This window comes from Fukomys damarensis, unplaced genomic scaffold, assembly GCF_012274545.1.
Source record: "Fukomys damarensis isolate Sample0158 unplaced genomic scaffold, DMR_v1.0_HiC HiC_scaffold_33, whole genome shotgun sequence".
Classification (NCBI taxonomy): domain Eukaryota; kingdom Metazoa; phylum Chordata; class Mammalia; order Rodentia; family Bathyergidae; genus Fukomys; species Fukomys damarensis.
In genome coordinates, this window is record NW_022900945.1 from 56,100,426 (window position 1) to 56,111,400 (window position 10,975).

Genomic DNA, 10,975 nt, shown 5'->3' on the forward strand with positions numbered 1-10,975 from the left:
GGCTCAGTGCCCCCAGCACCCCCACCCCCCTCCGCCCCTCGGTCCCCTCTCCCCATTCGGCCTGCAGACCTCGGCAGCCTCTGAGTACACCCCCGCTGTGGCTCATACTGTCCCCCACTGCGCACCCTAAAGCAGTGGTGGGGAACCTGCAGCACGTGTTGTTTTGCTTTTAAGATAAAGGATGCTAATCTAGGAGTTGTCTTTCCTAAAGTAAAGCTTCGGTATTCAGGGTTCATTGCAGTGTTGGCGCTTTGTGATACACAGGCGAGTTTAGGGTTGCGGTGCGGCACTGGGTCTCTGCAAGGCTGGCCGCCACTGAGCGAGGTATACACTTCTGACCCAGCAGCCCACTCCTAGCGAGACCAGCTCTGGAACGCACACAGCAGCATCGGCCCAGTGAAGGAATCCGCAGGCACAGTCCACCCGTATGTGGGGCACTCTGTGGCCACTGGAAGACACGAAGTGTTCTTGTACAGCTAGGTGACCCTTGGAAACATGCTGAAGGAAAAGAGCCAGTCACAAAAGTGGAGTGCCCACCAGAGGCAGACCCATACAGACAGGAAGTCAGTTGCCCGGGCTGGGGCGGAGGGGGGCGGAGAGTCGCAGAAGGTGCTCTGGGGGTGATAAAATGTCCTGAAATTGATTGTAGTGATGGACACGCAACTATGAAGATACTAGAAATCACTGAATGTTATGTTTTAGATAGCTGGATCGCATGGTATGGAGATGTACCTCAGTAAAGCCAGTACTGTTTAAAAAACAAGAATAAGAACACAAACGTCCTGTCCTGTCGCAGTTGCTACTGCCCTTCCTGGAAGGGTGGACCCTGCTGTGGCCTCGGCCCACCCTTCCTGTCACACAGGGGCTCTCTAGCTACCCGCCCTTCTGGCCTGGGCCCGGGTTCCTGCTGTCCCTTCTCCTGGTGGCCTGCTTGTCCCCAGGGCCCTCCATTCCCTTTCTGTCCTGACAGCAAGCATGGAAGGAGGACTGGGGCCTGACTGGGGCCTGCACAGGCACAGCGTGGTTTGAACCTTGGGTCTCTGGCTCTGACCCAGGTCTCTCCCGCAGGGGAGGGCACAATCCCGGTAGAGTCCAGTGACATTGTGCCTACATGGGATGGCATTCGGCTTGGAGAGAGGCTCCGGACCATGTCGTGCAGTGACAAGATCCTGCGCTGGAACGTGCTAGGCCTACAGGGGGCGCTGTTGACCCACTTCCTCCATCCTGTGTATCTCAAATCTGTCACGCTGGGTAAGGGCCTGCTTGGAACGGAATCCACCTACCCTTCCCGGCCCAGATCCCCAACTGTTGATAGGCAGCCTCCCCTTTGTAAGCAGATGAGACTCAGTCTGCAGAAGGGGTTCTGAGAGCCCGGTCTGAGGGTTAGGAAGGTGAGCCAGGTGCTTTCCCAGGGTGCACTGAGGAAACCAGCACCTACAGTGGCAGGGTCTTTGCTTCCTTGCTCTCCCCAGACTGGGCCTCACCTGGAACCCTGTGTGTTGTGCTTGAATATGTGATTGTGTCCCATGGAGCCACAGGCAGGAGGTGCCTCCTGCAAGGGTTCACTTCTGTCTTGGCACCTCTGCTCTGCACCTGGGGACTGCCTGTGTGCTTCTGCCTCCTGTGAGGGTCTGGTGCAGACACAGGCGTGGACATTTCTTTCTCTGTACCCAGGTTACCTTTTCAGCCAAGGGCATCTGACCCGTGCTATTTGCTGTCGTGTGACAAGAGACGGGAGTGCCTTTGAGGATGGACTGCGATACCCCTTTATTGTCAACCACCCCAAGGTGCTCTCACCCTGTCTTGTTTTCTCTTTTTCAAGCAACCCTATCGGCGAGCAAAAGTGTACACTGTGGGCAAGGGGGCCTTTGTTGATGCACCAAGAACTTACTCTTCCCTCCTCTGTCTGGAGTTCGTGTGGGGGTTTTTTTTTGTTGTTTTGTTTTGTTCTTTTTTTTGGTACTGGGGATTGAACTCGGGACCTTGCGCACGTGAGGCAGGCGGTGGCACCACTGAGCCAAATCCCCAGCCCTGGAATTCATGTGAATTGAGTAGTCAGCATGTGTAGCATCTTCTTGGTCTCAGCTGAACACATCCTAAATAGAGGGGAAGACGGAAGAGTCTCGAGTCCCCACTCCAAACCGGCTCTTTCCCTCGGTTCTGGAACTCTAGGTGGGCCGGGTCAGCGTATATGATTCCAAGAGGCAGTCCGGGAAGACTAAAGAGACGAGCGTCAACTGGTGTTTGGCTGATGGCTACGACCTAGAGATCCTGGACGGCACCAGGGGCACGGTGGACGGGTGAGGTGTGGGAGGGCCCTGCCTGCCTCCACCCTCCTGCCTCTGCTGACCCAGCTGAGTAACAATGCTTTTGTCCCCAGGCCACGGAATGAATTGTCCCGAGTATCCAAGAAGAACATTTTTCTGCAATTTAAGAAGCTCTGTTCCTTCCGTTGCCGCAGGGATTTACTGAAACTCTCCTATGGTGAGGCCAAAAAAGCTGCCCGAGACTACGAGATAACCAAGAACTACTTCAAAAGAAGCCTGAAGGACATGGGTTATGGGAACTGGATAAGCAAACCCCAGGAGGAGAAGAACTTCTACCTCTGCCCGGTGCCTAACGACTGAGGCGGCTGCCGCGCTGGTGAGAGGGAGGTTGTAGCATCCTCACATTCCTCATCCATTGGCCAGGGCCTTACGGTTTTGTTTTGCTTTGACTTTTGTTTTTAATGGAGTCATCATTGCTGATACTGAGGATTGTGGATTCCCATTTGTCCTGCTTCTTTGGGGTTTCTAGGCAGGGCCTCATCAGGCTTCTGGCTTTTTCCCAGGTAAGCAGAGACTCGGAGGAAGTTTGGAAAAGGGTTTATTTTTCCACCAAAAGCATACACACTCACCAGGCACCCGCAGCCCACCCCCCTTCAGTTGTGTCTGGCGTTTTCCACTTCCTTTTCCTCTGTGTTTGCTACACTGACCTCTTGTAGACTGGATTAGCTTCCGGTCATTTCTTTGCGATCGTGGCAGGAACTCCAGACGCACAGGCCCCTGCACCTCCCCTTCTGAGTCCTTCCCGCAGTCAGGCTCCCCCCAGCCACCCGGAGGGGAAAGAGGTGAGCTTGGAGAGTCTGGAGCAGTGTTCACGAGGGCAGGAGTTGGAGAGCCCATGGAAACGCAGTTGGCATTTGCAGACCGTGCGCGGCATCGGGCTTTTGCCCTGCAGCCAGCTGGAGAAGCTGCTGCTCGGGAAGTGTGTCCCTTCCTTCCCCGGGCAGCAGGGGGCTGAGAGCCAGCCAGAGTGGGCAAGGCAAGTTGCTCAAGCCGTCACTGAGGTTCCCCTCAGGACGGCACATATTCCGCGGAGCGTCACCGGGCTCCGTCTGCCCCACAGTCCAGCGCATTCCTGGAAGTAGGCCCTGCCTGTGCAGGGAAGCGGTAATCGCAGCCAGCCAGAGGAGAGAATCCAGGCCAGATCCCCGAGGGCCAATCATCTCCACTCAGATGGTCAGGACATGGCAAGAATAAAGGCAGAAATCACGTTGGGTTAGATCACTGTTCCACCCGGTATACTTCTCATGGCAGTGATACAAGGGAAGTTGACTAAGCCATGTGTAAATTTAGTTTTTAAAAGAATGCCAGAGATGTTGATGCATTGCTCTAGTTGCACAGATTTAAAATTCAGATGTATTTTTCCCCATTCATCCGTGTTTTCATTTAGCTGTAGCTTTGGAAGCTGGTGGGCAGGGCGGCCTGATGGATGGGAGACCACAGCTGTAGGTGAAGGGCAGGCCTCCTCGGACTCTGTGGGGTCACCTCTGTGTGCACCTCCACCGTGGTCTGCGATGCCTGGAACCCTGGGGAGGTTCAGCCTGTGGGGCTCCAGAGTCTTAGGAGGACCGTGCAGCCCCTGCCTCCTCCGAGACCATACTGCCACTGTGCTCTGGACGACCCTGGGCTGCACCCAGACCCCCACTCGAGTTTTGGTGCCTCCCTACCCTGCGAACTGCTGTCTGGCCCACCTCTTCCAACAGTAGCTACATCCCTGTTTGCACTTTTACAGTGGCTCCTTATACTTTCTGTACCTGTGACCAAAAATTGACCAAAACATGTGTTTAGCATACACAGGCTGTCTGCAGACATGAAAGCACTTGGCGCCTGTCCTAGGGACGGCAGTGGCTGCTCCCCAACTCTGCATATCACCAGCTTGGACCTGAGCTGCCGGCGTAGTAAATGTCCTGGTAGCTGCCTGGGGAGGAGCAGTGCTGTGGGCCCAGCCTGACAGGAAGCCTCCCTGCCCAGGTTCTGCAGGCTGAGGGCTGCACTGTAATTCCTTGGGATGTTTGGCCGTCTGGCCCCTTGGGCATCGGTCGGGCAGGGCTGACACAGCTGTGTCGCTCACCCGAGGAGCACAGGGGCTCGGAGAACAGCCTGAGAGCTTAGCTAGCACCTGCAGTAGTCTGGTTCCACTGTGGGAGGAGCAAGGCTCCTGCAGCCACACCTGCTGGAACTGAGCACAGCGGGCCCACGGCGGACAGGGGTGGAGCTTCACCGTGTCCACCTTCTGTCCAGTCTTTAGTGCTGAGGAGGCTCCTCCCCCTTTTTAATGACTTTTGTAGTTGATGTGTCTGAACTGTGGCTGTTGTGCATTGTGAATAACCACTCGTCCATGCTTGAAGCTATTTCCTTTACTCAAGTTGAAGGGACGTTGTTGGCCTTGGGGTCTTGACCATGACCCCATGAGCAGAGTGGGAGAGAGCCTAGGCATAGCCTTGGTGCCACAATGGCTGCAGTCCAGTTTTAGGATTCTGCTTTTTGTGCCCCTTAATTCTAAAAATATACATTCCTCAAATAAAAACAGAAAATCTGAATTAGGAAGTGTGAAGTCTTGTCTCCCGGGCTGACATCACCAGCTGCGTCTGACACGGACCTGGAGAGAGGGCACCTAAGAGCCATAGGACCCTTGGGGCGGGGCTTCAAGGCCAGAACAGGAAGGACCCAGAGGCCTGTGTAGAGTGAGCTGCAGCGCAGCTGGAATTAGAGATGCGCTCTGGCTCCCTTGCGCCTCGGGTAAAGCTGTGACTCCCTCTTTCCACAATGAGACTTACTCCAGAATTCTGAAAGATGCATCCCTAACCTTCTAACACTGCCATCGTACCAGTGGACACAAAGTAGCCGGCAGTGAGGCTCAGGCACCATGGACGTGTCCATTCTGACAGTGGAGCCAGTGCCATGTCCAGGAGCCTCACACTTAACCACCAGAACTCCGGGGCATCGCAGTCTGCAGAAAGTGCTGGAACTGAGTGATTTTTTTTTCTAACTCAGGACCTGTATTTGCAAGACAGGCGTAGCACCACTGACCTAGCTCGCCAGCCCCTGAGCGATTTCTAATAAAGGCTGCAGGAGTGTCCTGGCCGAGTCTTTCAGGAGGTGGGCTGGGCGCACGGTGGGGCAAGGGGTAGAGTGCACACCAGCAGTGCTGTAGGAGGCACAGTGTCCTCGCCGGCTGTGGTGGCAGGGAACAGGCCCACCCGGCAGGGGCACGGGCTCGTCCAGGCTGCTCACCAGGCCTCTGCAGTGCTGGGGGCTCGGGACCCAGAGCCGTGCAAATACTGCACGTGCACTCCGCACAAGTGTGTCCTTGGCCCGCGCTTCAGATCACTGTCCGGGTTGGGGGCCAGGCGAAACCAGAGTTCTGGAGCAGACTGGGGCCTCCCCGGGGCTGTTTCCAAGCTCTAGCCCAGGCCACTTCCTTTCCATCTGATAAGTGGTTTTGCAGGCAACAAACCACAGGGATCGCACAGCAGACCATGGCCACTCATGTTTCCTGAGACTTGGACACAACCCCTGACCGCTCGTGGGTCCTGTTTCTACAGCACCCTCACCCCATTTGCCAACACTGGCTGTGGGAACCCCTGGCCGGCCACCACATCCCCCAAGTAGAACAAAGTGACAAGACATCTTTGAAAACAGTTTTCTTAGGAGAATCTCAAGTTCCTAAAAAGTCTGGCTGGGGTAAGCTGGTACCGTGGTGCTAGGCCGAGGGCCTGTGTGAGGGAAGAATCCTACTGATTCCTAGAGCTGCGGCCCTGAGGACGCCTCAGACGGCCTCTGGAACCACCGAAGGGTGCTGCCACGCCATCTGGCCTGGGCTGTGAGGGGCGGCGGACACCAGCCCACTTCTGCCTGGACAGATGGTGCTGAGGCCCCGAGTGCCCACTTCCCTCTGGAGAGCGAGAGCCTGCACTTCGGGGCACCTTGGGCTTGGAGCCCTTCCCCACAGGGCTGTGAGACGGCACCGAGCAGACCCTCAGGACACACAGCCAATCCCGGGCTTTGGGGAGTCCGGGGCCAGCGCCCAGGGCCCCGCCGCCTCCAGCGAGCTTTCCTCGCACGCGTGGAGGGCCTGGGGCCGCTTGGGGCCAACTTGCTCTCAGGCTGTCAGTGACTCAGCCCCCGCCGCTCCAGGCTTGTGTGCCTCACGCCGAGGTGCCGGCCAGCAGAAGCGGAGCCAGAGGGGCCACAGATGGCCACTGGGCAGCTGTTCTCGCCATCTCCATTTCCAGGGACGACCCCGAGCCTGTCCGCCCTGCCCTCCCGACCCCAGTGCCGGGTTTCGACCCAGCTCCTCTGCCTCCTCCGCCCAGCAGTCTCTCCGGAGGCACCCCCGCCTTGGGGAGACGGCAAAGGGAGAACACAGCCCTCCCGCGCGGCACCCACGAGGAGGATGAGGGCCCAGCGCCGCCCTCCCTTCTCATCCCCACAGAGAGGGAACGCCTGGCAGAGGAGTGGAGCCCTAGCGCCCTCTGGCGACCAGCTCAGACAACAGCCTCCGGTGGGCCGCGTTAGAAGCCCGCCGCCAAGGGCAGCTGCTGGAGCCCTAGTGTCAGTGGGGGCCTCTTCATGGTCCCGGCAACCTCAACTCTGCTCCAGAGGTCCCGAGACAGCCGCCTCACTGGGCCCATCTGTGTACCTACGCCACTGTCGGCCTCCGCTGCTACCCACACACAGGTCCAGATCTCCCCGGGAGACAGGGCCAGGGCCAGGGCCAGGTCCTGCCAGGGAGGGTAGCCCAGCCCAGCAGACCGCTGGAGGTACCTGGTCCTGGCCTGCTCTGCGGGAGGCGGCTCCCAGGCTCTGAGACGCACTCACGAAGCACAGTGACGGCCTTCCCAAGCACACGCCAGCCCCACAGTGACCCCAGGGACAGGACACCCCTATTAGTGGTCCAAGCAAGCTGGCGGTTCAGAGAGGACAGCAAAGCTAGGCCCAGGCCCCTGGACCCAGATGCCATCCCATGCTGTGCCCTCCCCTCCCATGCTGGGAGAAGCAGCGGTGCCCCGGAGCTCGGGCACAGGACGGCCTGCACTGGGCCAGTTCTCCCACTGCTCCTGGCCGACTGACCCCTCTGCCCACCATCCGCCGACCCAGCACAAGCACAGGCTGGGACCACAAATCACAGCCGGTCCGTGCGGGGGAAGGGGCAGGCTGCCCAACAGTCCATGACCCGGGCCTCCAGCCACGCAGCCTCCAGTGGGCCCCTGGGAGCCGCCCACAGGGCCCAGGACAGTGCCCCAAACTCTGGCACCGTCTCCCAGTCTGCGAGGCTCCACTGCCTGGCCCGGCTCCACAGTGGACAGAGAGAGGCCCTCAGTCCCGGCCCTCAGCAGCCAGGCAGGTCAAGGCGGGGAGGGTGCTCAGGTGGGGGAGTCTCACGCCTGTGTCTTCCCCATCCCGTGAGTACCTGTGCTGAGGGCCACTCAGCTAGGTGTTCTCGTCTGTAACACAGCTCCTGCTGGAATCCATGGATGCAACACATTCTGCCAGCTCCTACAGAGTGCAACCTGCATTCCTCAGTCTGACATTCAGGCCTCAGACCCAAGACAGAGCTCACAGGGCTGGCCTTGCCCACCACACCCTAAGCCGGAGTGAGAAAGGGACTCCAGCCGGGTTGTAGCTCAGTGGCACCGCGCCCACATCCCAAGTGCAAAGTCTTGAGTTCAATTCCCCGTGCCGGGGCTGGGGGGGGGTGGGGGAGGGTGGAAGAAAGGGACAAGAGGGAAGTCGGTATGCAGAGAACTCCTCATCAGGCAGCGGGGGACCTGGGCCATGCTCTGGACCCCTCGGAGGCACAGAAGCCTCCAGGAGCGGACTGCAGGGCCAGGCGGGAGCCTCTGTGCTGTGAGCCGAGGTCCACTGAGGCAGAGTGGACGCCAGGTGACCTCGTTCCTCTCCAGCTCGCCCACGTCAGCCAGGCTGCTGCACAGTTCATGCTCCTGCCCCTCTTGCGCTCCCCCACAGCCCACCTTCCCTCCTGTGAGGTGGAGACCGCAGTCCTCCTGTCCTCCTCATGGGCAGGCTCACCTTGTCCCCACCTCAGCTGGTGGGAAGGGGGGCAGCCAGCGCTGTGCGCCAGTCCAGGCCTCCAGGCCGCAGCTGGCTGTGTGGGTGGAGGTGTGGGCCCAGGTGAAGCAGGAGGACGGGCCTGGGGGCAGCGCGCCCCTCCCAGCAGCCTGCACGTCTGTCCTCCATGCGGCTGTGTGACAGGAGGAGGGGCGAGGGGGCAGTGTCCAGGTCTCACTTGGAGCTGGGAGCCGAATGGTCAGGGCGGAGGAAGGCGGCAGGGCTGTAGTTCTGGAAGAGGGGCTGCAGGAACATGCCGACGGTGCCAAAGACACAGACGAAGACGAAGACCCAGAGGAACAGGCGGTCAATCACCATGGCGACATACTTCCAGTCCTCCCTCACCTGGAGGAGACAGGGGCCTGGGGTCAGGGAGAGGGAGGGGAGGGAGCAGCGAGTCTAGGCAGGGCCCCCACCCAGATGCCCCCCTCCTCCCGCAATCCCAGTGAGCTCTTTTTTTTTTTTTGGTTTTTTGAGACAGGGTCTCACTATGTAGTTGAGACTGACCTGGGACTCGCTGTGTAGCCCAGGATGGTCTCGAACTCACAGCGATCCTCCTGCCTCAGCCTCCCGAGTGCTGGGATTACAGGCGTGCGCCACCACACCTAGCCCCAGTGAGCTTTCTAAAGCACAGCTCCATCACCTGCCTCAGGGCCCACCCCAACTCCCGGTCTGGAATCAAGGTCCAGCCCGACAATTAGGGTCCTATCCCCTATTCTCTCCCACCCCACAGTCCAGACTTACTGAGAGTGCTCTATTGGGTCTCTGCCTTTGGGTTTCCTTTGTGTCTGAAAATCACAACCTCCCTTTCTCTCCCAGGCAAACCCCTACACATCCCTCAAGTCCAAACTAAATCTCACATTCTCTGTGAGGCACAAAGGCCCCAAAGAGAAAAGACCAATTGGAAAGACCACCCTCTCCAGGGTTTGACAGCAGCCCCCTCCTCAGAGCTGCCCCACCGAAGTGCAGCCGAGCATGGGCCATCGGGGCCGGGGGACACAGGAGCCCAACCTGTGGGCGAGGCTGTGGGCGCACCTCCTCCTCCAGTCACGCGGAGCCACCTCGGTGCTGGAGAACAAGCCGAGGGGGCAGAATGCACAGGGTGGCCCGGGAGGCTCTGGAGAGAGTGGCACTTGAGCTAAGATCTGACAGGTGAGGAGGAGCCCAATGCCTCAGGGGTAAGGCGAGGGAAATACAAGCAGAGCATCCAAAGGTACCCAGCGCTCCTGCCGCGCAGGGCGACGCCTCCAAACCGAGAGACGGGGGACCCGGCTTGTGGTCTCAGGGTTTGGACTGTGGGGCCGGGGGCAGGGAACCTGCAAGGCACCACCGGGACACATGGAAATATGTGCACCTGGGCTTTATATTAGACACAGACGCTCAGTTTCCTGCATGTGATCTGAGGGTTGGTTTGTTCTGTGCTGGGTGGAACCCAGGCCCTCAAGCACACTGTGGGCAGGCACTGGGCCACACCCAGTCCGGGTTATGCCACAGAAGGCCCTGATCTTACAGACTGGAGTAACTGAGATAAAGGACACTGCAAAAACTATCAGTAATAATCGTTTAAAGGAAAAAAGAAAGCATGCCAAGCAAAGGGATCCATGCGCCAAGGTCCTGAGCCAAAACACAGCTTGGCTGAATTAAGACAGCTCAGCCACAAGCCATGCCCTGACCAAGTGCATGAGGGTCACTGACTACCCAGACCCCAGACGGCAGGAGATTCCTCCCTGGTTCAGGCAGGAGCCAGCAGTGACCCGGAGCCAGGTGCTGGCATAGAGGTGGTGGAAAAGCACGAAGCCATGAGCTGTTTTGGGGTGGTGCTCCAAGGACAGGACTTCTGGTGACCCAGATGGTGGCGAAGGTAAGAGCGAAAGAGGAGTCAAGGGTCGTCCGGCTTGGGCCTGAACCCCTGGGTGACGGTGCTGCCACGTGCTACATGCTGGGGAAATGCAGGTCAGGCGCACAGCTGGGGTGTGCTGAGGTCGAGGGGCCTGCGAGGCACCCAAGTAGGTCACCGACCCTGGGCAGGCAGCTGGGAAACAGGAGTGCGCAGCAGCAGCTGGGAGGGGAGGCTGCACCCAGCACCTCCACCGCCCCCTCCCTGCGTCCCAGCTAGAGATGCTCCTCGGTCCCAGTTTGAGTTCCAGCCCAAGTTCCTGCCACCCAGGGGAGCCGATCTTTGATGCCTCCCAGCCCACGCAAAGCTGATGCCCGCCCTTCGTCACCCCCAAACAGGGATGGCAGAGTCCCAGGGGAAGCCTGGCCGGTCGCGTGGCAACAGCTGAACCTTGGCCGAGGTGGGCAACGCCGCCCTACCGTACTCCCCGCTCCCAGCTCAGGCCTGAGGAATCCCCTTCCGGAAGCAGCTGCAGAAAAAGCCCAAACCGGGTGTGCAGAGAGGCGGCTCTCACCTCCACCCACCCGCAGCTCCAAGAATATTTCACCGGGCTGCTCCCTGGGCCCGCAAGCGCAGAAAGGGACATCGACCGGGGCCTGCTGACCGAGCCTCTCCACCGGGCACGCACACAGGCGCCCCGTCTCGACCTTGCTCCCCAGGGAGCTCGCAGAGGCCCGGCCCA

General features: G+C 59.3%; 2 protein-coding genes across 6 annotated transcripts in view; one reads left to right on the forward strand and one right to left on the reverse strand.

Annotated features, from left to right (window-relative positions):
* Nucleotides 1-5,260, forward strand: part of Adar (adenosine deaminase RNA specific) — a 22,518-nt gene extending 17,258 nt beyond the window's left edge. For 4 of the 5 annotated variants that reach the window (XM_010643929.3, XM_033758209.1, XM_033758208.1 and 1 more), the window contains 4 exons: nucleotides 1,069-1,251; nucleotides 1,675-1,787; nucleotides 2,173-2,300; nucleotides 2,381-5,260. In XM_010643929.3, coding sequence (XP_010642231.1) covers nucleotides 1,069-1,251; nucleotides 1,675-1,787; nucleotides 2,173-2,300; nucleotides 2,381-2,627 — 671 coding nt within the window. In that variant the 3' untranslated portion in view covers nucleotides 2,628-5,260. The remainder of the gene's footprint in view (nucleotides 1-1,068; nucleotides 1,252-1,674; nucleotides 1,788-2,172; nucleotides 2,301-2,380) is intronic. The other variant, XM_010643930.3, reaches the window with a different exon arrangement.
* Nucleotides 3,283-10,975, reverse strand: part of Chrnb2 (cholinergic receptor nicotinic beta 2 subunit) — a gene marked incomplete at its 5' end in the record, with an annotated part of 10,642 nt that continues 2,949 nt past the window's right edge. Inside the window, 2 exons of the mRNA XM_033758091.1 lie at nucleotides 3,283-8,741; nucleotides 10,808-10,975. Coding sequence (XP_033613982.1) covers nucleotides 8,571-8,741; nucleotides 10,808-10,975 — 339 coding nt within the window. The remainder of the gene's footprint in view (nucleotides 8,742-10,807) is intronic.